The sequence below is a fragment of the Oryzias latipes genome, chromosome 4 (assembly GCF_053564925.1).
Source record: "Oryzias latipes strain Hd-rR chromosome 4, Olatipes_Hd-rR_3.1".
Lineage (NCBI taxonomy): Eukaryota > Metazoa > Chordata > Actinopteri > Beloniformes > Adrianichthyidae > Oryzias > Oryzias latipes.
The window spans coordinates 17,199,863-17,227,755 of NC_136240.1; the positions used below are offsets into that span (position 1 = coordinate 17,199,863).

General features: G+C 38.7%; 1 protein-coding gene across 1 annotated transcript; it reads right to left on the reverse strand.

Annotated features, from left to right (window-relative positions):
- Positions 1–62: 62 nt before the first annotated feature.
- si:ch73-61d6.3 (occludin) lies at positions 63–27,127 on the reverse strand. The gene is made up of 9 exons (XM_023954283.2): positions 26,778–27,127; positions 21,802–22,411; positions 19,483–19,674; positions 18,876–19,043; positions 6,420–6,574; positions 3,676–3,894; positions 2,987–3,158; positions 2,421–2,462; positions 63–1,764 (listed from the first exon to the last, which is right to left on the reverse strand). The coding sequence occupies exons 2-9, from the start codon at positions 22,390–22,392 to the stop codon at positions 1,666–1,668; spliced, it is 1,638 nt and encodes a 545-aa protein (XP_023810051.1). The 5' UTR covers positions 22,393–22,411; positions 26,778–27,127; the 3' UTR covers positions 63–1,665.
- Positions 27,128–27,893: the final 766 nt, after the last annotated feature.

Consider the following 27,893-nt stretch of genomic DNA (forward strand, 5'->3'; position numbering starts at 1 on the left):
ACTTCCTGCTCTCTGCTGGACGCAGAGCAGAACATGCTTACCCAAAAACAAAAAACCTGACATTTTTCCTTTTCACAGAATTAGATTTGTTTATTAGTTACATATTAGACAACACGATTTAAGGAATTGTACTGTTACAATAACAGTATTTTGTTTCATCAAAGAAAGTAAATTCTTACAAAAATAAATGGCTTGCAGAAAGTTGGTAAAATGGAAACGATGTTCTTCATGAAAATGCAAATACATCAGGATTTATTTGAACATGTACAGTACATTTTTAATAATAACATGGATTAAAGCAAAACTACAATCAATTTGAATTGGAAAAAAAATCAAATTACGAGAAACGCCTGTAATATAGAAAAATATATAAAAAAAACATTTTTGGTTAATCTTTTAAATTTGCATAGCTTCAGTAGATTTTGAATGAACACTTATTTATTAATGAGTATTAAGCCTTTCTAACATCTAAAAACTTGAAGGACTGCTCAAACAGGCATACTGTAAACTGGTTGTGGGAATATTGAACAAACTGGAATCACTGTAGGTTTGTACTATAAAATCCAACAATGGCACATATTCTTTACTGGCTGCTTTGTGCCCTCTTTTTGGTTTTTATCACAGTTTTTACAAAACAAAAATTTTAAAAACAGGAAAAGAAAACAACAGCAGCAGGCAGTGCACTGACAGTTAGGTAAGGGTTAATGTCCGACGAAGTGTGCGTTATTACGTTTTAGCGCACGCCGTGGAAGCCTGAACCGTCCGATGCGAAGTGCGTTAAAAAGTAATAACGCACACTTCAAAGGCCATTAACCTGCTTATACCATGGTCACTTACAAAAGCAATACATATTAACCAGTTTTTAGTCCTTAATTCTCGTTTTTTCCCCGATTTGGATCGCTTTTCTCACAAAAAGCGGACTATGTGTCATCTGTTGCAGTCAAGATTCTGTGATATATATATGCTGATCGTCCCGATGGGTTGAATAAAGCATCAGTTCAGAGAGAAAGTTCATCTCTTACCGCTTGTTTTTGTCCAGATGATGAAGCAAAAGGTTGTTTTTAAGAAGCCAGCGCAGTGATACAAAACATTTAAGCTAGGTGACCGGAACTTCTTTTTCACCGTGCGGTTATCAGGTGTTAATGCACACCCAGCAGCCAATCAGAATCGAGTATTCACCCGGACCATGGTATAAGTAGCTATAAACACTGATGATCTTTATCTTGAAAGCTCAAAAGTGGCCCCTGCAGCCTGCCACACCCATCACTACACAGCAGTGCTCCACCTCTGAACAAAGCTGCAAACCTGCTGAGCACACAGCTGCACAGAAGAAGCACAATCTTATCACAGGTGACTGACTGAAAGTCTGTCTTTCAACACGTGAACCCGCACCCTCTGGTGTGCACGTGCAGCAAGCACTGATCTGATGTTCAGAGAACTTGAAATGAATGAAAATTGTTTGTTCTATATTTCTGCACAGGTATTGATAACATGTGAGGGACCGACAAAAGCAAACAATCAAAAACAAAGAAAACAGTTTTTCCCCCACATTGGTGCGCCATGAGAATGCTGTAACTTTGGTCTGAGCATGTGACAGTCTGCACAGTATTTTGGAGTGTGTCTTTAAGCTTTTGCAGAGTGGAGAGTGAGGACGGAGGGGCAACTTCAGTGGTTTTTGTCATACTGCTTCACCATGCGTTTGATGTGGAAGAGCTTGCGTCTCAGCCTGCGGCACTCTTTCTTCTTCGACTGGTAATCTGGTGTCTGTAGAGACCCAACAGCACAAAATCAAACGGACTGCAATCAAATACTGCAATAAAAACTCTTTAAACATCTAACGCTCTGTATACACCGAGCATGTGATGCACATTCGAGAATTCAACGTACGCGGTTTCTTGAACACGCTTTTAACATATGGTGTCCACACCAGACTGTCGCTACCCGATACTAGTGCATGTACTCACAGTTGAGAGAGTCTTGGTGTGAAATATTACAGCAGGGAAAAGCTGTTGAGTCTCGCACCGGGCTTTTTCTTTCACAGCTCTATTCCGATATATGAAAGACTTGCTGTGATAAAAAACCAACCGCAATTAGTAACTGCTCCTCTGTGATTTGTTCACAAACAGTTGGAACTTCCATGAATTAAGTTCCATATGTCACTACTAAATCCGAGTCCCTGATTGGTTAAACTGGTTTAACTTTCGATGCGCGGTCAATGGCTGCGTGCTTTACGTAGAGCCTGAAAACTGAGTTAAAAACTAGCGTAACGACGCGTAAACGGCAGAGTATTGAGGCCTGAACAGACACGTTTACATAGACTTCTCATTGGAAATGATGGCTTGAATGTGCGTTGCTGAGGGCGGTTTGAACGTAGCAAAACACTTTGATTCACTTGACAAAAAACTCAGTAAACATCTGACCTGCTTCAGATCCTTCAGGTGATTATATTCATCTGCAACAGCCTGGAAGAAAAGCATCAAAACCAAACTAGTGAGTCCAAAAATTGTTTTCCTTTAACTCTCACTGGTAAAAATATATTGTTTTTGAAGAACAAATATTGATTTTTCCTGGCTAAAAGAGCTTCTGGAGTTCATGAAATTCATAGATGGGAGAAACAGAAGTGATCCGACATTCAGAAAATGATGTTTGATGAAGAAGAAATGGACCATTTGTCTAACGGAACTCAGTTCTTTTGACAGTTTATTCATCACATCAGGAAAGTATAGATACCAGTTGGACTGTGAGCTGCAGCATTTCCAGACTTTATACTGAACTTTGAGCTTTGATTAGATTAGTCAATGCAAAGGTAAAGGTGTGAAATTATTAGCGTGGCAGGAGAGTGAACATCCTGATAGTAAAAAGAGCAAGAGAATTCAATTTGATGTTTTTTTTAATTCCCTCCTCCTGCATGATGCGAGTCACATAGCGAGGAACTGATTTTTTCAGGACACTGAAACAGGGCGTCTTTTCTGTGGAATTGTCAAACCTGGTATTTGGAGGAGGTGTCGTCCATCGTGTCCAGCTGCCGACTGAGTTTGTTCAGCTGATCGTTAATGTCATCCATGTCAGCACACAGCCACTTGTACTCTCGAAGGTCGGCATCAAACTCCCTTTTGTAGTCGTGACGCTGAGAATCTGTTGTGATTTCGGGGTACATGCTAAAGGAGAACATTCCAAAAGGTATAAAAAGACAGGAAGAAATAACATTTTAGCCTTAAAAAAATCAATCCTAAAACCTAAATCCTAAAACTTTTGTGTTTGAATTGAAATGTTTCTGCATGAGAAATGCAATCAAAAACTCCTTTGTACTTCCCTGTTTGTACCTTTGTCCCAATTCTCTGATTGTGTGAGTAGAATGCATGAAAAACTGCATACCTGAGAGGATTAACAGAGACTGTGCGGTTTATCAGTTTGTTTTGACACCTTTTTGAACAGGTTGAGAGGTTTAGGAGCTAAAATGTGTTCTGACTTTAGATTCTAGAAAACAAATGCTGCATAGCTGAACTCGTAGTTACTGTCTCTCATGTGTGAGAATGTGGGTTTGGTACTGCGGGAGCTCCAGAGGACCTGCAGTGGTTTCTAACTCTTATCTAAAAGTCCAGTTCTTGATAAATCCTGTTTTCATCTGTGAAAAGCTAAAAGACAAGGTGACCCTTAATGAAGACAAGTTCTCACCTCTCCCATTCTTCCATGTCCAGCTCATTGCCCGTCTCTCCTCCGGTGGTGTATTCTGTTTCGTACTGAGACTCGTCCAGCTCCGGGTTACGCCGGCGTCTCTTGCCCCTGTGGGCAGAGGGCCTGCGACCTCCGCTGGTCTCATCTGAGGGGCTGGAGCTTATTCCTTCAGGGTAAGAAAACACCTCTGAAGGCCTACTGGTTGTTCTTTCTGAATATCTGTGAGGATAGAAAAACAATGAAAACACTGAATTTCCATAAGGAGATGCTAGTCATAATAAAACATTCAAATCCTCCTTTTAAACTTAGCCTTTTATTAAAAAAAATAAAACACAATTCTTTAGATTTAATATTTTATAAAATCTCAATGGATTAATCCATTTGGATTCAAGATTTTATTATTTCTGCTTGGAGTTTTATGCAAGAAAACAATGTTTTTTAGTATTCTTACTGTAAACCGGTGCTTCTCAAATAGTGGAGCGCGCCCCCACGATGCAATGCCAGGGGGGGCGCGCAGTAGTAGCGGTTTTAGGCAAAAGTAATACGGCGCAAATTTGAAGGGGGCACGGTGGTGACAGCGACACAGTGCTTGGAAAAAAAATCTGCACCACTATTGGTTAGCTATTATCTGTTATATGACAGAGTTTGTAACAGCCTGAAACTGTGAACTGCCGTCCCTGCAGCTGCTCCTGTCTCCTGTCACACCCGGCTACGTGTGTGAGAAGCAGAGGGGAGGGGTAGGGGGCTCAGGCTGCCAGGTGCAACGCGCACGCAGAGCGCTAGATTGCGCAACACCAGGATCATCACGTGCCTTTAGATGACTCAGCTCATGGTACTAATGTCATTCTTTATGAACTATTGTAGACATTTTGATGACGTGTCTTTATTTTCCATAAATGTATTCTTTGTCTACCTGCCGTTTAGTTGGTGTCAGTATTTGACATAAAGACAGCAGGTAATGCAGTAAAACAGCTGCACTTTAAGAGATCATAAATAAACAATCCAGCATTTAGAAAAAAAATCAGCACAGTGTTCTTTACCTATTTCTTCAGACTAAAAACGTTAAATTTATTGGTGCTGCTGTGTTAATGTTTCAGATCAATTTAGCTTTAATATTATTTATTGATTGAACTGTTTTTCTCTGCATCAAAAGGTTCAGTTGGTTAAAAATATTTCTAGTTTAAATAAGGACTGACATATTTTTTTATTTCAGGCACTTTAAGCTACTTTTCTGTTTTAGACTATAACAGGGTTATATATTACAAATATTACAGAATAAATGTAATATTTGTTGAAAGTGGATTTATTTGATTTTTTCTTTTGTTAATGGTAAAAGATACAATTTTAGGTATACTTACACAATTTCTATAGATACTAACCAAATATATTGTCACCGCGGGAGTGTGTGTGTGTGTGTGTGGGGGGGTGTGTGTGGGGGGGGCGTGAAACATTTTCTTTTTCCTAGGGGGGGCCTTGCAAAAAATAATTGAGAAGCACTGATGTAAACCAACTTCATTCTAAAAACCACCTTGAGAAACCATTCTCAATTCAAAACTACAAGTGAATTAGTGACTTTAGCTGAAAATATGCAGGGAAAAAGCCCTTGGAAACCTCAGGAAAATGGAGGATAAATGCTAAGAACATTTGGAGGTTATTCCTGCCATATGGAGCCTTTCAGTAACCAGGAAGCAGGTACAGCTCTTTAATAAGTCCCGGACAGAACAAACTCAATTTGTGGGCTTGGAGGGATTTATGGAGGAATCCAAATCCAACGGCACAGATATTACAGGAGCGAATCATGTCAAACAGCACTGCTGTTCTCCAGACTAACATTCCTCTGCTTATGAAAGTCCAGCCCTGTTTACTTTGCACGAGAGGAAACTGCGCTGCACTTTGAGTCGCCTCAAACCCGGTTTCCCCTTAGAAATAAAAGCTCAGTATTGACATTATTGAGATGAGGCTGATTTCTTTTCAGTGCACTGTTTCATACACATGAAAAGAACGGATGCAAACAAAACAAAGACACCAATAGAAGGATAAGTATTATAAACAAATTGTTGGTTAGTTTGCAGAAACGCAAATGCAGTCGTTCATAAACATCCAGCTTTTTCTGCACCGCAGAGATTGCAATGATCAAGGGCGATTATTCCAGCGGAGGCTCAAAGGTCACACACAGCTCTCTCTTGTCGACAGGGCAATATGTTTTTATGGGATTTAAAACAGACTCCTGATTATACCTGCTTCTGCAAGTCATCACTTTAGACCTCCACTCACTGCATTCATACTTTACAGAGATCAGACTCAAATGTTGCAGCAGTATTTTAAACAAAAAACATTTTTGCACTATTTGACAACAGTTAGTAACAAAAAGTTCAAAGTCTAATCTGAAATGAACAATAAAACAAGGGAATGTTCCTGTTTTCCTTTAATATATTCAGTTTTTATTTGATTATATTAAATAACAGATAAATGATACATAAATTAATGTTTTATCTGATTCTATTGGTTATGGATTTAATAAATCATGTTCTTTTAGTGGTGACTTTTAAGTAATTATTTGGAAACCTACTTCTTACGTCAACTCAATTAATATTATTTCAAAGTAAAAGTCTTCTCATTTGAGTATAATTTTTAATATTCTAGCAATGTGGAACAAGGTGTATGACTTTAGGTTTTTTGTCTTTTGGAGTTGCTGTTATAAATGCATTTGCTTTTTTAATAAAATAATTTAAAAAATGACATACTGGTTGTCATCCCCAGTGTAGGAGGTGCCGTCCACCTTGACAGGAGAGTAGGAGATGACGCTGTTAGCTGAGGCATTGAGAGGCCCGCCCCCTTTCTCTGACACCAGCAGGGTTGGGGCGTCCTGAATGCTGTGGCTTTCCTCCACATTGTTCACCTACAGCAGACAGGAAACACACATGAAGAACGTGTTCAGCAGATACGGAGTAACAACCTGAACACAAAGACTGCAGCACAGCCGGGGTAATTCCCACTGATGGCCGCTCAAAGAAACACGTTTCCCTCATTTCCTTTTCTTAGAATGTAAAAGATTTGGTGTTCTTCTGGTTATTCAGTAGTCTGAGCAACAGGCTGAAAGCTGTCAAAATACAAAACTAAGGTAAAAAAAACTGTATTTGATGGGCAGCGCTTAAAAGGATTGTAAAAAGCTTTAGCTGAATAAGGTTTTAAAAAATTACTTTTGATCAAATGAACCCCAAACAATCTAAAATAATAACAGTTTTTTCCTATCCATTGTGTCTTGTTGTCACGAACACCTGGAGCGGATCTCCCCTTCCTCTCCATGTTCAAACAGCAGCAGACATACAAAAACAGACATCTCGCTCTGCATTTCATGGCCTTTCCTGCCCGGCCAGATGGTGGAATTCCTCTCACTGAAGCCTCAGGGCTGCTCACTGTTTGGTCAAGTGCTTTGACCAAACAGTGAGCAGGAAAAGCTACAAATATTGTTTTTGAGCAGTAAAGAATTGTATTTGGCTACTCTTAGGAATATTTGGTAAAATGTTACGGATTATAAAAGTGTGCAGCTCGGGGGAGAGGCTTACCCATCAGGAGGATTTCCAGACAGATATTATGATGCAAGAAAAGAATAATCCTAAAGATTTACTATTCATTGCATATCCCAGTCACGTGAAAGCCAGAAAACAAAGCTGAAAATGGAGTCTATCGATGTGTAACCTCTTAACCCCACCGAGGTGCCCTGAGCAAGGCACATGAACCCACATAGCTTCAGTGGAGCTTGCACAGTGACCAGATCTAATCAGATTTTTTAAAAACAAGGTGTTTTTTAGTAGACTGTAACAAATACCCTTCTATGTGTTTATTCTATTGTTCCATTAGTTCTGCGCTCACAGATTTTCAGTGGGGGTTTTTTATGGTTCACTTAAACAAATGTTTTGGAGAGAATGTAATAGCAGAGATCTTTCCCAGAAAGCATTAAAACTGAAATTAAAGCAGAGCAGAATTTATTCTAAAATCTACTTCCCTAGACTGACACACATAAACACAAAGGACATTTGATTTTTGAGAGAAGCTCTAATCACAAAAATCTGCAGCCATTTTCCAGATGAGCTCAGACCCACCTGTGTGTTTTTACGGCTTAAAAGGCATTCATCATATTTACCCTCTGAGGAGATTATGCATGAAAAATTGAGTTACTTTTCATCCAAATATATCTGATGTTGCTACAGCATCAGTGGAGGTTTGTTTTTGAGAGAAAAGGAGTTTATTTTTTAGTAGAAAATAAGGATCATGGAGTGCAGTAGCTTAGTCCAAAGTGTGAACTTTTGTTGTGGTGGTGTTAACCTGACGTCCTGGAATGGTCGACGCATTCCGCAAACAATGGCTACGTTCACATTGAAGGCTGAAACTAGGGCTGCAGCTATCGATTCTTTTTGTAATCGATTAATCTAGCACTTAATCGATCGATTAATCGAGTAATCAGATAAAACGATTTGTGTGTGTTTTTGAACAACCAAAACAAACAATGCATAACAAAAATGATGTGGTTTTAAAATGAACAAGCATTTGATTTTAAAGATCCGCTCTGATGCAAATGTTACTTTTGGTGTTTTTAAGTTGGTCTTGAGAAGTGGCGGAGCTAGAACATTTTGTATGGGGGGGGGGACAGAAGACTTTGAAAGGGTGGCACAACACCAAAGTAGAAGGCCATTAAAAATAAAAGAATCAGAAAAACATATTTGATCATTATCATTGTTTATATTTCGTGTAAAAATAATGCTTTTGTTATTTTTGCAATGCTTAAAGAAGCCTCGCGGTCCGCCGAAAGGCGAGCTACCGCCTGTCCCAGCCCCTGCCTCTCCGCGGCCCCTCCGCGGCCCTATGGAGTGATATTTCTGCCACCACGTTGCACACAAAACTTTCTAAGTTTTTTGCTCAAAAAATTTTTTTTTTTGCTTTCAAAAACTTTTTCTTGCTTTCAAAAACTTTTTTTTGCTTTCAAAAACGTTTTTTGCGTTTGTAAAACACTTTTTTCGCGTACGTTGTGTCAAATCTCGCTTTTGTCTTCTCTTTGATTTTGCTGACTACTTTGAGCGTGACTTAGCGTGATATGACTGCCACTGACATCGCCAAAAGTAAATTCGCAAGCGTTGTGTGTCATCTCACTTTTTTCCTATCTTTGCTGAGTTAAGTTTCGTTTTGACGTGACCAAGCTGCCATCAAACAGCTGCTGATTGGTCCAGATTCTAACCAATCAAGTGTCTCTAAGGGTTATTGACGGACATTGACGGTACGCCGAGGCAGACATGGACTTTAGACTTTGTGTCGGTTCTCTTCGTACAGGGTTCTGCTGTTTTCAAAGATTCTGGCCCGGTTCTCTCAGAGTAAAACCCAGAAGGAGCAGCAAAGCAGCTAAAATCAAACAGAGTTTAGTATTTATTCATGTCAGTGTAGTGAGGAACGTGTTTAAATTGTCTGCAGAAGAAAAAAACGTCCGAGCTCTGACTCCGTCCAGCAGGGAAGCAACACTTTTTAAGATTTGTATCTGAACTATTGTTTTATTTTAGTCAAAATTGTTGAAATATTAAGAGAAAATAGCATTTTTTATTACTAATATTTTTTAACTTTGGACAAACGCTTACAAGTTCTAAAACATAAATGATAATAAAAGTCAAAAAATGCCTCTTCTGTGTTATATACATTGAGTTTCCTGTAGTGAGCCATCATTCTTCTGCTTATTACTGCTGTTCATCTGATCCCAAACACGTGTGCAGCATAAAATAATATGTGCTTTAAATTTTTTATTGTTTTGTTTTAACAAACAGACCTTAAAGAAAATCACACTTTTCACTAATAATTTGCTCTGCAGGATTCACAGATCACACAGACCTGTTGATTTAATGTCAGCAGATAAACTTTACAGTTTCAGGAGATCCTCAGCCATAAATTCAAAAATTTAACTGAATAAAAATGAACTAATGCTAAAAAAAGACAGTATGAATTATTGTTAAAATTATATTTAAAAAAATGAAAACGTCTTCATCCAAAAATATAAAAATGAGGGTTAAAAGAGCTGGTTCAGCCTCGGCAGCAGACACCATGTTAGATTCATATGGCAATGTGATTGGTTAGAATCTGGCCCAATCAGCAGCTGTTTGATGGCAGCTTGGTGACGTCAAACCGAAACTTAACTCAGCAAAGATAGGAAAAAAGTGAGATGACACACAACGCTTGCGAATTTCTTTTTGGCGATGTCAGTGGCAGTCATATCACGCTAAGTGGCGCTCAAAGTAGTCAGCAAAATCAAAGATAGAACAAAAGCGAGATTTGACACAACGCATGCGAAAAAAAGTGTTTTGCAAACGCAAAAAACGTTTTTGAAAGCAAAAAAAAGTTTTTGAAAGCAAAAAAAAAAATTTTTGAGCAAAAAACTTAGAAAGTTTTGTGTTGAACTTAGAAAGTTTTGTGTGCAACGTGGTGGCAGAAATATCACTCCATACGGCCCGCGCTGGTCGCCGCGGAGGGGGCGCGGAGCGGCTGACGCCGCCCCTCGCTCGCTGCCGGCGGCACGCGCGGATATGCCAGCTCTTTTTTGCAGTGGAAACAATGCACCTTTTTCTCTTCTTTATTAAGTATGTAATGATCCCACACTTTAGACAATTTCTGCCGTTTATTTGTAGATCTATTCTCTGCCATCGCGCCAACTAAATTCGAAAGGTCCGTGTGAATAAACGGTCCGTGTGACACAATCAAATCCCTGCGCCGCGCGTATAGTGCGCGTCATAGGAATTTAACGAGGCTTCGAGGCAGAGTTTTAGCCTCGAGGAATTTTTGTAATCGAGTAACTCGAGGAATCGTTTCAACCCTAGCTGAAACGACCCAATTCCGATTTTTATGCCCCTATGCGACCTGTATCTGATCTTTTCATGACAGTCTGGATGACACAGATCCAATCCGAGGTAGCAAGAACAAGAACATAAACATCAACCATGGCAGACGATCATGCTGCTGAGACCAGTCGGTGGAAGGGAAGCAAGATCACCGATTTGAATAATATTTAGGGTGACAGCTCTATTCAGGCCATACTCGAGGGCTCTTATCGCAACCGGGCGATTTTTGAAAAATTTTCCAGCGAAACGGCCGAGCGTGGTGTTGAATCTTTCCCGCAATGACTTAATTTCCTTTCTGACTGTGGTCAGAAGTGCAGGGGAGACGTTCTCCAAGGCTGAAGGCAGACCCTCCTTCGGGGTTCACTTCCCCGTTCAGACCCTCAGATTCTCCAGAGCGGGTTAATAAAGAGTCACCTTCTTTAAAAACCTTTTTTATTATTGTTCTCCTTCCTCCGTAACACACAAAAGGAATGCGTGGCCCCAACACACTTCCGCTGCCCCCTGTCACTTCCTCCTGCGCTGCCCGCGCTCTCTCCTCTCCCTTACACACACACGCGCGTGCGGTCCCAGCACATACACATCCCCATTCCACAACAGTGGGTGCAGACGATCCTGGCTCCAATGATTTCTTAAAATGAGAAGATTGTAATTGTGCTGGCTTCTTTGTGAAAATAAATGTAATAACTGAAAAAAAAGGGCTCCGCTGTTGACAACACTGTTGTTGACATCCGTTGTTAACGTTAGCTACTTCTGTAAACAACGAGTTGTTCCCCGTTGAGTACTCTTCTCCGCATGCGGGTCACTTCTGGGTCAGTTCGCATTTAATTGGAAATGTGAACGGCCTTGCAAAAAAATCGATTTAAAAAAAAAAATTGGAATTGAGCATTAAGCCCTGCAGTGTGAACGTAGCCTAAACAACATTTTCTTCATGACAAGAAGAAATAAGAAACATTTATTCTTTACCGACGATTCAAACTTTCAGGGACATTTTATTCAACTTTGTGGCAATAGTCCAAAACCTTTTGCCCTTCAGACCAACGCTCCCCCCTAATAACAGACTGCACCTGTATTTAACATGGCGGGTTTCTGATAGCGACACCCACATGAAAAGCATGTACAGTTTGGCTCCTGCACAGTAGATGGAGTTGAGCCAGTTTAATGTCTATGGATAAAAACCCAGAAGGAGCAGAACTGCTCTTCAAGCAGAGAATATTTCATTAAAAAAAAGAAAGTCTATACTAAAGGTGTCTAGCTGCATTGCTCAAGAGCCAGTGTTCTGTTTGTTTTCTAACCAACCCTGCTCTTGCAGCTTTGTATTGGCAAAACACATCTGATTCAGATAATCAGCAGCAGGTAGGGCCAGGATAACTAGAGGACCAACAAGAACCTTGATCTTCAAGGATATAAGGACAGAGCTGAACCTTTGATCAACGTCAAATAAGTATAGAACACAAATACATGACAAAAAAGCAGAGTAATAGAAGAGACATGTCCTGAAAAGAAACATGACATAGGAGTCTTTCTGATGGTATCTGCTCTAAATGAAAAATGGGAACAAATGCCATTTTACTGCACATCAATATGGACGCTCTTTTGAGGCCTAATTCAAAGTAACATGCAACTCTCAATTGACAATTCAATATGCAATTCAGGCTTGGAATATGAAAATACATTTTGCAATTTAGAATTCAATATTAAAATTGAAAATGACAATTATAAAAATACAACAATAAATAAAAACAAAATCAATTGTGTTTTAAACGGTCATAATGATGCCATAATTCAAATGACAATGCATTTTGCAATTTATAGTTCAATAAATAATTTGACCATTCATTTTGAAAATGCAACATTGCAATTTACTATTCATTTTTTTTTAAAATTACATTTCAAGACGTTTTGCTTTATATTTATTTTAAAGTAACGTGAAATCTACTGCATTGTAAAGTACCATGCTGTTTCTGTGTCAAATTCAAATGAAATTGCAAGACAGCGTCCCCTCAGTGTAATGCATTTTCATTTGCATAGCATCGAGCTTTTTGTGTCAAAATAGAAATTGAAATGCAAACTGTCAGACTCTCATAAGGGCGAGGCCTACCGCCTCCCTTAATTTGCTAAAACCCACCTGTAACTTCCTACTTGAAATCTGACTTTGGAACATCCTAACGCAGAGGATGGAAGAGCTTTCCTCCTCTCAGTTCCAGACACGTCTGTTGTAGAAACATGTTTCCTGTCTCCCATGCATCACATCACGAGGATGCAGAAAAAAACAATGACAATTTAAAATGCAATTGATTTCATTTTAGTTTTAGTAGTTTATTTTTTACACTGTCACATTCAATTCTAAAACATTCTAAATTGTAAAATGAATTTTCATCTTCCCATACTAAATTGCATATTGAGTTGTCAATTAAAAAATGCATGATCAAATTGCTAATTACAGATTCAATTGAGAATTGCATATGACCTTGAATTATGACTCAAAAAAACGTCCAGAATTTATGTTTTAAATATTTAAATTAAATATCAAAAGTAATACATTTACTGCAGGAGCAGAAAACAGAAACATTCTCATTTCCAAGGAATAAATGTTAGTGAAGCTTTGGCACAATTTCCAAGAAATCTGGGTCATTGTTACTTCCCTCTGCATGCCACTCATTGTTATGCCATCATTCTGAGTCAGTACCTAAATTGCCCTACTTTTCCCATCTGCCAATCCATGTCATATTTTTGCCTTTAAGTTTATGGATGGCTGTCTCTGCATTCTAGTCGGCTCGCCAGCCCTGTTCTCCACCTGGAGCAGTGTTTTGCCATCATCTGGCCCCCATCAGCATCTAGATTCTGGTGTTTGTGTATCTATGGTCCAAGCTTATCCCACGCATCCAAGACGTCATTAGCCTAGAGCCTAACCGACAAAGACTTATGGACTTCTTTTTTCTGTACATATTTCTGTATCACATATAAATCATTGCTCAGATTCCTAAGACTGGTCTTCTCTGATCTCCCTTTTACATCGTTGGTATCATAAAAAGCCAAATAAAGTCGGGTGACATGTCGGGTCAACTGCAACTGTAAGTAGGTTAGTCTACCTGCTTTTTGCTATTTATCTGAACCTAGTCTTTACTGTTAAAGGTAAGAATTTTTGGTTGAAAATGACAGAATTTGTACTTTCTGTTTCAGGAATGATCACCAAAATCTGAATCACTTGGACTAAAAAAACTATTAACTATCCTCTTTACTATTTCTTCTTGGTTGGATGTATCATTACTATCAAATAAATGAATTACAAGTTAAATCCCTTTATTTACATGTAACATTCTTTTGAGGACACAATTGTTTGTTTTTTTACTGACCATCAATTGACTGTTGTGCACTTTCAAACCGCTGTTTTAATCCATGGAGGTTTTCTCTCTCTCTAGCTGTGGAACATTTCAGTACACAGACAGACCCTCTGGAATCCGCTCTGGTGATATCACCCACTAGAGACAATGCCTCCCCCACCCCACCCTGGCCAAGCTCAATGAAGGCCGTTTGTGAGGTCATCCGAGCCACCCGAGCCTTGCTGTACTCCTGAACAGAGGCATGTCCCATGTCAGGCCAACCCAGCATAACACTGTCATTATGAGGCAAAACAAAGCCATAAAAAGCAAAAAATTCCCTTTCACAACTTTTTTAATAATTACAAAATCAATCTATGCTAGATTCAAAAATGGGATAAATTGTACCATAGTGAGAAAATAATCAAACAACTTTTATTGAGTTAAAGTTTGTGAAGAAAAAAAAAGGTAATTGCTCCTTTGTAAGGTTACCAATCTATTTTTTGGCCCTGTGCAGAGACTCAAAATCCCCTCAGGTGACACTCTGTCACAAAGTTTAAGCCTGGATTGTAAAATGGGGAAATTGGAGCTTCTTTCCATCTTTTTCTTCAACTGCTGTGGCTGTGGCAACTGCTGTGGCTAACTGAGGCCTCTAAAGTCAAAGATTTCTTCTTTTGATCTTTATAGGGGTTTTCTAGTTTTTCTCACATTGATTGAAATCAAACGACAAGTGCTTGAGCAGGATCCCTGCAGATGCTAACGTTATTACAAACCTGAATGTTTCACAGGAGCAATCCCCTTGAAAGGATAGCTCTACATTCCCACTGGCAGGATCCTATGATTACAATTAAGTCATTTTTTTATTTCAAGTCAATAAAGGAAAATAAATAATGCTTAAAAATAAAGTTTGGCCTCAATTTTAAAAGGAGTGTATACAAATATACACCTTGATTGTCTAAAGAGTAGAAACCCAAACAGTGTTTATCAATAAAATCTGTCCAGCATAAGAGGCTCTCCGCTTTGAAATGTCTGTCCAGCTACTGGACGGAACAAACTTCACATTGGTCCAACATTGGTTTCATATGTAGTACAACAAGCTTTGCTTAAACGTGTGAGAATTGGGGAAAATTGTGTGGGGCTGCACACTGAATATGTGTATGGCTACTTCTTTTGTTCATCAATATCTTCTAAAAAAAAGTTCTTTCTCCAAATGTTTGTTTTTCTCTTCATTGAGCTAACTAACTAGCAGCCATTTACACCCTTACTAAAAGTCTGGCATAAATTGTTTTTATGTTTCTCAGGAATGGACTGCTCCAGGAAAGTCTTACGAGAACTTCACCGGACGTGTGCACTTGAGCTTCTCAAACGACCAGAACAAATAACAAAAAGACAAACATTGTTCCTGTTGTTGCAGGCAAGCATGAAACATCAAATATCTTGCATTTCATAAAACCCAAAACCAGCCTTGAGGATGTAATGAGCACAGCATTTCGGCATTTTTTATCCTTTAAAAAATGTATTCTAAAACCTAATGGCAGCATGGTCTATAAGCTTTTTGTTTAAAAAATCTTATAAACAGTTTTATATTTTTCTTTCTTAAAATGTGCAAAATTAGGAAAAGGCTGTATTCAAATAAAGTTCCAATTAATTTTTCTGCCAAACCCCTCCAAAAAGTACATTTGGTACAAAACTAAAGCCACAAATCTTAACCACTGGATGGACTGCAAAAAATGTATTTCTGAGCGAGCAATGACCAGATTGGTCCACAGTAGCAACCTCCTCCAAGAAATAGGAGAAAGGAAAAGACTTCAGACACAACACTTGATATTTTCATCAACAAAGGAAATTATCATATTTTTGAAAATCTGCCGTTTGCTTAATGACTAATTTTATAAACACTAAATGGTTTTAAATCATGGGAATATATTTGTTAGTCTGAGGATTAAGGAAACTTTAAGGAGCTGCTTTTTGTCCTGATTGTAACACAAGAGCCAACAGTCACATCAATGAAACTGCTAGCTGAAATCAAGCCAGCTCAGGGGTGAATCATGTAGTTTAATGTCAACAGTGTTTAAAGCGTGAAGCAAATACTAAGAAAATGGGAACACTGTTACTGAAAAGCTTGGGTTGTGGTGCCAGAGTGGCATTAACTTCCACGAAACACGCTTTGTAGTAAAATGCTCAACAATATTTTACCCCTATTGACTCATTCTATAATTGTTTCCTCTTCTACTAAAAAATAATGTTGAGCTGTTATTTCAAACAACTTGAATGTCCTTCCAACATGTTTGAGCAGTCTCAAATGGATTAAGAACCAATGTCTCTTTTCTAAACATGTCTTGTAGTTTAAAAACCAACCTTAAAGCCTCCATTGGGGTGTACTTTTTCACTTCAGGACTGCATGTATGATGACTACAGCCAGATGTCTATGACAATATAAATTTATGTAAAGAATATAGTCAACCTTTGGACAATCTGTTTCTTTAAAATTGCCAATCTTCAGGTGATATAGTAAAAAAAAAAAAAGTCCTCCAACATAGAAAATTTGATTTAATCTTTGAGATTGCTTTGAAAAATGATCTTTTTACAACAGAAACTCAAAAAAACGGTGCTTTAAGTTTCTATGTGAAGTGAAAATCAGGCCTAATTGCAATGCCAGCAGGAATTCCAGTGACATCAGTGAGCATAACTACACTGTTAGACGCTAATGCCGGTCAGAGGATTTGGTTTGCCAGCCATAGGAATCACCTCTGAGAATATGAAGCTGGACTGTAGGCAATAACATAATCTCTTCAAAACAAAAGGCTCTATATAATCCAATATAGCCATATGTCTGTTTAAAGCTGCCTCTGCCGTTTTCGACTCTATCCCACAGACAGCCTAACTCAGTTACTTCTGAATCTTTTATTGGTTAATTGAACATCATGGTTTTCTTCTTGTGTTGCTGCTTTTTTTCTAAACCCATTCCTTTGATTTATGAAACCCTGGATTAATCTGACATTCAGCTCGGTTTGTAGGTCTGTTCTGCTGCTTCTAGATTTGCTTCTTTCATGTTTTATATCCAGTATTTTGTTTCCTCATTTACTTCCAGTCACACCTGGCTTTTCAATCAGCACAGCTGCTTCTCATCAGTCATCAGTGTCTCTGGTCCATTTGCTTCATATTTTTACATTCGCTATGTCCGAATTCACTCACTAACACCTGAAAGACTATCAAATGCCCTGGATTTGAATGCAAATTGGACACATGCCCACATACCTTTTTTTTACTTTTTATTATGACATCACCCATTTGCCAAAGTAAAAACCCAATAAACATGAACATTTTACAAAGACCAGTTATAAACCCACTGTGATCTTATAAAGAAAAACTTTGATAATTTATAGAGAAAAGATATACATACATTTTTTTAGATGACAAATCGTTAAAATAATAAAATATTGTGGTCTGTATTTGCCAATCTAGAGAGCATGGATGCATGCTGATTTTTTGCAGACACTTCTTAGGAATTATCAGGGCACTGGATTTTGGAATTGTAGATTCAGACACCCCTACAAAATGGTGAACGCCCTGTGTAGTGCACCAATTAGTGGGAAATGAGTGAATTCAGTTAAAGTCATTGTGTGTTCATTTCCCTTGTTAGATTTCAGCTTCACTACATTAGTCAGGGAAGATATTTGGTGGTGAAACAAATAAAGGCTTTATTCTTTAGTTGTCTTACACATTCCTGCTTTGTTTTCTGCGTAACGTACACAACATTAAGGTTGAGCATGTGGAAATTCTTAAAACTTTGGTAACTGTGTGATGCAGTTAGTTCAAACTTTACATAATGCATGTCTGAAGCACCACAAAAATAACTTTACAAACACTAACTGCTGGAAATGTAACAGAAAACTGCACACTGACAGCAATCAATGTTTAAAAGAAACTTTACAGAATATTCAAAACTTTGTTTTGATTTTCTAAAATATATTTAAGCTAATCTGTGATAGCCAAGCAGTTTTCATACACAAAAACAAAGTGTATTTATTTCTGTGGGCAACAAAAATACTATTTTAAAATCTTTGCATTTGGTTTAAGAAAACATAGCTTTTAAATACAACAACACTCTAGTAATCGTGCTTCAAAACAACCCTTTTCATTCTGTACAAAGACATGTTTTTGAAACACGGAAGGTGAAAGAAATGATTAACTTCTCCCTCAGGTATCAGCCTTACATGACTAGCACGTTGTTGACATTTGAAAACACAAAGTAAGCTCTCCAGAAATCACCTGCCTGCTTACTATCTCTTCAGGGGGTTAATGATTCCTTAGAGTGAAACCAGGTCGTAGACCCACAGCCCATAATCACAGGCTGCAATCAGCCGTGACCCTGAACAAAGTGACTCATTGAGAGGAAACACTCACTATAGTGCACGCATATTCCTGCTGGATTCTCTGAACTGACAGAAAGTTGGACAAGGATCTCCTCTTGCACTTTCAACTTACAAAAGGCCCATGAGAGTTAGCTAGTAAAACACTAGTCAAAACCTTTTTGGGCCATCTGACAAAGTCATCTGCCGGACAAACCTCAAAAAAGGCTCTGCGTGGCTATTTACTGCATTTGTAACACCACAATCACACACCTATATTTATACTTGATGACACTCTAAGCAGAAGAAACTCTATGACAGGCATGACCTACATAGCTGCCTGAAGACTGAAATGTAGTGTATCACTTGGCAAAACAGGAGAGCCATTTGAGGCAAACAGGAAAAGCATATAGGTCACTTCGTCTGCAGAATATTTTTTTTACCACAATGCGCTGTTGTTGATCATTTCATAATCTAATCAAATTGCCAGTGAATGTTGTATTCCATTCTGGTCCGGATTAAAAGACTGAATGTGACCCTGATATTTCTGACTGCAAGCTTTGCATGCTCCGTTCAAGGTTTGTTTAGGTAAAGAAAAATCTGATTAGTTTTAAAGCTTGAGGAATTCAGTGAAATCGTAGACATTGTTTTCTTCTTACCCAGTCCTCTACATCCCTTCCCTCCGAGGCTTTCCCACCAACGAGAGGCTCCTCCCAGTAGATATTTGGTTTTCCGTAGCGCCAAATCTTCCCCCTCGTTTTGTAAGCAAAGAAAGCAGCGACCCCCAAAGCAAGCACGACCAGGAACCCACACACCATAGCAACTCCCTACAAAAGCAAAGAACAAGGGAATGACATTAAAAGGGCCCTGTGATAACGTTGTCTTATCAAGGTACAAAAAGTACAGGCACACACTGATATTACAGTTTGCAACAAAAAAGCCAACTATGCTTTTGAAACATACATGCAATAAAAGTCTCATGAAAATACATCATAACAGAATGCTCCGGCTGTTCTTCAGGTTTGAACTTATTTTAGGATATAAATAAAATACATGCATCTTTTGTGCTTTTGATTAAACAGAAAAGAAGCAATTTAAAAAGAACACGACAAGCTTACATCAAAGGTAATTCTTCATTCAAATTTAGAGTGGACTCCTAATGGATTATAATCAGCCTAAAATGAAAAGATATTTGGGGATTTTCCATTTACTGAACTAGGTTATGTTAAAATAGAAAACTTGATGTCAACAGAACATTTTTCTGACCTCCTGTGGGTCCACGAAGCAGTAATGGTACAGGTACTGGTTGTAAATGGGGAAGCCTCCCATTCCTCCCATCTGGGAGTAGCTGGTCTGGTAGAGGTTCTGACACATCATGAGCATTGGATTATACATGATGTTGGAGGAGCTCTGGGCCATTGGATTTACACCGACGATGTAAACGATGTTTATGATGGCCTAAGAGAGACAAAAGATAAGACGTACTCAGACATGTTCAATCCTTCTGATAGAATATCAGCTGATACATCGCATGATGTCTCTATCTGCAAAATTGTTGCAACAATACTGCCGACTAGGCAAACGCTGACAACGTGGAAACATCTTATCTAACATCCTGTACTGAACATACGGTAAGTGCCAAGGGAAAGTTGAAATGTAAACTGAACTACCAGGATGAACAACCAGGATGCATGCTTTTTTTAATCCTAAAAAAATGCTTTAAAACTTTACTAAAAGGCTTTCCCCGTTTTCCTTAAAATAGATGCATGCATCTTGGGGATAGTTGATCAAAGTAGAACACAAAGCTTAAGATAACAGTAACTCTGATCTGAGGCTGTGTAATCTAAGTGGAGATTAAAAGAGAACATCTTAAATTGTGCTATGTATGCAACTATGCTTAAATATGTTCATTAATTTCAAAAAAATAGATATATAATAATAATAATCTATGTAAACGTAGATCAGTGATGATATAGAGAACTATCAACATCTATATAACTGTCACAGCTCACATTTTTTAGATATTAAATATTCCTGAATAATTAAGACATTTTGAAATTGAGAAATTCCTGAAAAGCTCAAATTAGGGATAATAAGTCTGTGCAATTGAGAAAGCAAACAACTTAAACTCTGAAAGTCTCATTTGGCATGGTAATTGACAAAGTACATGTCAGCATAAGTATCGTCACTTCTTGATTAGAACATTTGTTATACTCTCTAAAAAAAACCATGTCAGAATGGCTTCTCCTCTGCACAAAACCCAATAGTGTGGTTGAGATATTTGGCTATGATGACAGATATCCAGGTATATAACAGCTAACATGAACCATTGCATATTCAGCACTTCTAGTGTAGGAAATAAATGTTTGACACTTAAATTTCAGCCAAAACTGAAAGTACAGTAATTCCAAGATCAACTGAAACCTCAAACAGAATGGTGTAAAGAAAAAAAAGTGTGTTTTTGTAATCGTCAGAGTCCAGTCCTGATTGAAAATTTGAGGTTTTTCTAAGATAGTAATACATAGAACATGTTTGGAAAATCTTTTTAAAAAAAGAAGCATTTCTGCAGAAATTATTTTAAGAATATGTGAGAAGATAATAAATTCAGTTAAAAAATACATGAAATGTAATTTATTTCTAATTTCTCTCACACACAGCTTTTGTGTTTTTCCTTTAATCTATTAAATGATAATGTTTAATTTGTTTGTTTGTTCAAGTTTTATTTATCTCATTTTGAAACCATGTACGGAGCAAACATGTCACAGCCCTGCGTGCGGCTCAGAGGAAACTGAACCGGACTAAAAATCCACTCCGGCCCTCACATCACTATAGAAAGGCGTTTTGGCAGTCTCGAAAGCGGCTAAAAGTTACTAGATGAAGTCATCAGGTAACTTTCATCATTGAGTCACATGCATGTAATTGCAAAGGCTGTAACAGAGAGAGAGGAACAATGTCCATGTGGGGGAGAAAAAAGTTGCTAAATATGCGTGGAACTACAAATGACTGTTTTTGGTTGACTTTGCCTTTTTTGTCACAATCTTTCTCCTTTATCCAGATTTGGAAACAGCAAAAGTATTTCAAGGGAGACGTCTGGTGGAGTTGCAATAAATGCCTCCTTAGTGAGAAGTTGAAAACAAAGCTCCATTGTCAATTGAGTTATAATTATATGAAACCTAAATGCTGCTGCTAAAATGAAAGGAATTGTTTTTTTCAGAAACAAATAGTATCTGGAGGGGTCCAAACAGTTGGCAAGCAAGTTGCCAGTTGGAGGCCAGATTCATCAACAGTATGGTTGCTTCTGGAAAGGCATCAGGTGGAAGACCTCTGCCAGATTCACTGCAAATTTCATGTGTGGCAGCTCTCATATGAGAAACAGCAGAAATACATTTATAGAGCATATCATTCTGTTGACATTCTGGTCAGTTAAATCCAAAATGCTCTTCGTGAAAATTGCTTTAAATAAAATGAATTGATGGATTTGATGAACCAATACAGCCTTTTTTGTGAAGTTTCATTGTGATAATCTATTTTTTAATCCCTTCCTAATACAAAGAAACAAAAGAAAAACGACTAAATGAGCGTTACCTGCAGGATGGACATGATGATGCAGCTTATCAGGACTGCCAGATAGAACTTCCTGCTGCGAACTATGTTGGATTTAGAGAAGCTGGCAATGAAGAAGCTTATTGCTCCAACAAAGTTAATGCCTGCCATGGCAATCATGGTCATTTTAGCAGAGTACGGGGAAATGTTAGAACCATAGTAGTTTCCATAGCCACCTCCGTAGCCCCCATAACCCCCATAACCCCCATATCCTGATCCATAACTGCCTCCCATGTATCCACTGCCGTAGCCCATGCCAGAACCATAACCCATTCCAGCGCCATAGCCATACTGATAGTCCCACATGAGGGTTGAAGCCACGCAGGCAAATATGCCCACACACATTATTATCACTGTAGCCATCATAGCTTTAACAATCCCAGGAGGTGACCGCCATTTGTAGAAGTGCTGTGGTCTGTCCTCGATGTAGTAGGATCCTGGTGGAGGAGGGTAGGCATTAAAATCACTCTGATTGCCATGAAAACTGCCCGGAGGACCAAAGCCATTGTTGGATGGAGGTGTGAAAGGAGGACTGTAGACTGGCGGGCTGTCGTAGTGCTGCTTGTCAAACATGGCTTACAGATGTCCAAATCTGTAAACAAAAGTAATAAAACAAAAACAATCAGGAAATGTCAGTGATGCAACACCTGAAATGACTAACTCCACATGGAACACCTTCTAACACAGACTTATTTGTGAGACTTCCAAAAATTAAGTTATGTGTAGCTAAATATACCACACACTCAATCATTTCGACAACTGGAAGTTTTTTTTGTTAACTGGCGCCACGGTAGGCTGCCAGGTAGCTCCGTGTTAGCTTACTTGTTTTTATGTTTCTGTTTTGTTACTCTCTTATAATTAACCTGTTTTTGGTGGACATGGACTTTTTGTTATAGGTCAAATGAGTCCACTGGCTTGCCTGCTACTCTATTAGGGACTGTTTTCCACCAATTCTGGGTCTAAAAAAGCTATCTGCGAGTGCATTGTTTACACAATTAGTTGTTGTTGCTTGGGAAAAACAAAATGCTGTCGAAGAAGCAACCAGAGATTGTAGGAGGGACTGGGGAGTCTGGGGTCCTTCAGAGTTTCCTGGACTCTTAAATTAAGGGTGTATTCAGACTGGAAAAATCCTTTGTTCTGGATTGAGCCCTCTTCATTGTTTGTATTCAGACTGGCATCAAGTGGCACGTTCTGATACAGATCAAAGCTTTTAAACCAAACCACGTGACTAAAGTGCTCGTCAGTCATTGGCCAGGAACTACGAAGGCGGGTCAAAAGACAAGAAAAAGACGGACATGTTGCGCTTTATATTCCTTATCGGGGCCGTTAACTTATCAAAACGTTATAATTCCATTACCAGTTTTGAACGTGGGGAACAACACTTTTTACTTGTTACTTTGGTACAGTGGAGGCATGCTGCACGGCGGTTACTGGCAGGAACACGTGCCATGTGTGCTTTAACTAGACGATGCTAGCAACTGCAGTGATGAAGAGATTCTGGGTATGAAGGTACGCTGATAAGTGTTTTTTATACATATAGATTGTCGGGAAAACAGTGTGAAAAGCCATGTGTGACATTAAAAGTTGTTTTAATGAACCTGCATTCATCCAACCACATTTTAATGAGTTGCTGCGTTTCATGGTTTTGGTTCCGTTAAGGAAACTACAAGGTAGCTTTTAGGGGGACGTCACAGCAGCGCTCTGCGTAATTACAGACCGAAAAACATCTAAGAAGTGTTTTTAGCAGTGTTAAAATAAACTTTCTAAGTAAAGATTTGGACCCTTTTTTCTGTTTGATAAAACAACAATCGTTGCTTTACATTTGTCCATGACTCATCTGTTTCTACATTCCTACTCTGTTTATGTCAGCTACGGTGGCTGTTTTGGTTCAGTTGTTCCGCTCCGAGGACGGATTGTATTCAGGCAGAGGAATCTCAGAGCAAAACGAAGCTCAGTCCGACTGGAAACGAACCGAGACCACCTCCAGAGATGGGTCAGAGAGAGGTTCCTGGTAACAGACCAGGGACCAATTAGGTGTATTCAGACGGAAAATTTGTTCTGGGTTATCGGACCAAATGTGTCCAGTCTGAATACATCCAAAGAGTTTATATGATGGCGTTGCTCCATCTGCCCTCTTCTACGTAGTGAGCTCCTGGGGGGTGGATGCACCGGCAGGAACAGGAAGAGGATTGACAAACTGGTGCGGAGATCATCGCATCCATCATGGACAATCCTCTCCATCCTCCTCTGCATGAGACCATGGATGCACCGAGGAGCTCCTTCATTCAGATACTTTAACACCTCACTGCAGGAAGGGGCGCTTTTGCAGATCTTTCTTCCTGTCAGCTATTAGACTCTACAACGTTATTCATATTTTAAGTAAGAGTATATTTTTAGTATTATTTATTGTCTTTCTGCTGTTTTTTAATAGAGCTATGGTTTAGGACCTGCCCACCAACTATAGCTCATTGGATCGAAAAAAATGAAGACCAGTTTATTCGATGGATTGTCTGACAGCCTAACTACAGCTAAAAATGGGCATTTTTTTCAAGAAGATGGTCAAGATTCAGTGTCTACTCTTTCACTGATTTTTGTTTGGTCTCTGAATGAGTGCTGTTCTATTGCCCCCATTCTGCATCTGTGTCCAGTCTGTTTTCTGTACTTGCTTGGATGTTCTCAATTTGAACAGGTTTTACTGGTTGTGACATAACACTTGCTTTCTAGTGTCAAGAAAATTGAGAAATTTGAAAGGGATGACTTTTTGAACCAGCAAAGGCAGAGCCAGTGTGGGGATGTTGGTACCAGGAGAGAGAGACGAGCCTAGCAACACTGTCTTTTTTGTCTTTTCACTCTCTGCGGGAGTCTTTCTCTGACCCACACCAGCAAAACGACTATAAACATCATTTAGTTCAAATGATTGTCCTCTGCAACAAATCTCACAGAGATATGCATGGCTACTGTGTATACAACTTCACAATGCTCATTCTTCTACACCAACCCCAACAGGGAGGGGGCAGCCTCTTTTGTCTGACTGAGAAATCAAGTAAAAAGACAAATTTAGAGTAAAAACCAACAAAAAAAAGCAAGTTTCCTTTACAATTGATTTATAGCCACACGGAGGTCTAAATCTTGCTCCTGCTCTGCAGTCTCTATACCACAGTGACTGCAGAAAGATGGCTCCATTTAGAAGTTCAGACGTGCAGACAGAGATACAGCCAATGGCCCTGCCCTCAGGTTCATAACTCTTCTCTGTGTGTGGAGCTGGGCTGCAGGCAGCAGAAATAAAGTCCTCCCCTGGAGCCTCCGTGTCAGACACCTTCCTATTTTACCCTCCTCCGTTCCACTCTCGCACATAAAGTGCCTCCGTTTTTCAACCCTCCTCCCCTGTTCTCCAACCCCCTTCCACAAGTTTCATGCCTTTGTTTTCTGAGCAGAGGGGGGCAAAAGTCACAGCAGCTCCGCACAGGAACAGTGTTGCCATGGAGCCAGGATTTAAAGGAAAAGAAAAGGAAGAAGAAGAAAAAAAATCAATGTAAGAAAATGAGGCACTGTCCAGAGAGGATTAGACAAGGCCCCCTCTGTGTAACCACACAGGTGTATGTAATGTAATGAACAACAGTGTAAGGTTGCAACCTCTTGCTTTTCGGTTATTTATTTAATTGTATTGATAACAGGCAGGTATGCGAGACTCGTCCAGGTTTTGAATAAAATAAAATGATAATTTTCAAATAAACTACACCATTTCAGAACATGTTTGAATCGTGACATCAATGTCAGACAAATATACAACTAAACCGGATAGAAAAATTTTACTGAAATCCTTCTTTCTAGCAAAAGCAGCAATGTCAACAGCAGTAGTAGTAGTAGCCCTAGTTGTAGTAGTGCTACAGTTGTGTTTGTCTAAAGCTGGCTTACTTGTCCCATTCTCAAACTAACCAGAAACCACAGAGACTGGTGCGAGGTCTGGGGTCAGGTCAGACACCCACAGCCCACACAGCCTGAGCTCCACTGCAACACAGAGACTCTATCATCCACTGCTGATAATGGAATTTCTGTTATACAGTCACATGTCTTACATCTATCAAATACTATTAGGGTGGAAACCAGAGCTGCCTTAAAGCCCAATGACAAACACCCTGGAGTCAGCAGACTTCCTCCTCCAATTTAAAAACACTAGAAAACCCTCAGAAGCCTAAAAGCAGCTTTATGGCGAGTTTGTTTACACCTTTTTGAATTGTATTTACTACTCTTATCCTTTTATTCTGTTGAAATTTTAGACCAATGCAAAGGCATTTAAGTAAGAAAAAATCATAAAGTAGCTGACCTATTGATCACTGATCATGAAATTAAATTTAGAAAAAAAATCCAGATGAAATAAAAACATTTAATTTGTATTTACAAATAGTTGCTCGATTACCTAAAAGGCTGTGCAGCTCAATTATACAAAATCCTGATGAAACCACCATGATACGCATAAAGAAAAAGGGAGTAAAAACTAAAGATTAAATTTGAAAGATAAGAAAAAAAACTTTATTAGTGTGGCATGTGATTGACAAATGCGTCAATGTAGTATCTATGAGACTGTGTATCACGTGATATTTCCCCCAAAAAACTAATTTAGTGATAGTTATATAAGAAGAATCGCAATAAAAATGCGAAGAATCTCTCAAATTAAACAAAGTTCAATGCTCTTTAAAAATGTAGGTTTGAGCATCCCGTATGGTGGTTTTGAACCCAGGTCCTTACGGGTTCTAGCTGATGTGTTTGCCATCTATCGCTATGTGAATGAAGACCCACCTGTCCAACCTAAAAATCAGTTATCGTTCCACAGAACCTCAGCGAGAGACCCAAAGGACTTAAAACGCCCCAAAAGGGCCCCAATTAATTAAAACAAGTCGAAAAGTAAGAAAAGAATGGAATCTGGTTTAAAAACTCAGTCCACCTAAGAGTTTTCTTACCTGAACAACGTAGGAGAAACACTTGACCAACGTCCGCCTGTGTGCCCTGATAATAACTGTTATTCCGTCCAAAGTTACAGTAAATTTGTTCAATCACGCGACCTTAACGACAATTTATCTTTAAATAGGGAGATATTTTTGGATTTCGTTTTAGCGCTTTGAAATCCCGCTCGTGCCTGATTCAACGGTCCGTCACAGCAGCCTCTGAACAAATGCTTTGTTAGTCCGCGGTGATAAGTCCGACCGCAGCACCGACGCCTCTGAACCGCTGGAGGTCGGACTTTCGGTCCTAGAAATAACTAATAACCTCTCTGGGCAGCACTGCTCAAAATACATTCCTCAGATGCAATAAATATGTGATAACAAGTTTGCAAATGTATAGTGATATTGTTTTTATTTATTTTTTAAGATGGATTTGATTAACAATCCTTCCACCAGATAACAAAGTTTGCAAGAAAACGCTAATAAAAAAATCATTCATTTATTTATATGGTTTTGACTTTGTGGGTCAAATGTCATTTTAATACTTGCATCCAGCAATGATCAATCTCTCGCATAAAGAGGCAGCACTTTTGCTATTACAGCACTAAACTGATAAGGTCTGCACTGAGATTAATTACTCCTCTACTACATACTTAATTGCCTATGATTGATTGCAACAAAGTTTTTTTTCAGAATGGAATTTCAAAAAGAATGGCATTAAAGTTGGGTGCATTATTTTTAAAACTATTGTTGAAAACATGAAACCTGAGGGATGTAGGATGGGAAAGTGCCTGAAAATCTGAATATTCCTGAAATAAAAGAGAAGATTCAAATAAAGAATCAATGCAATAGTGTCTGCAATCCAAAAAAAGGCTTTTTAAAAAGAGTGGAGGAAGTAATAAGAATATCTATAAACCCTCCTGGATTACAACTTGTGTTATATCTTCAGTGAAGTTCCTGCATTCACAGCATTTTATTTGAAAACCACAGACATTTTTCTATCATATATCAAGAATGTTAGGCAGTTACATGGGTTAAAACAGTTCAGACAAATCCATCCTCTCTCTTGAATGTTATATTAATGCTGGTAGTGAGGCAAGGCAAATTCGTAAAGCACATTTTATATACAAAGTC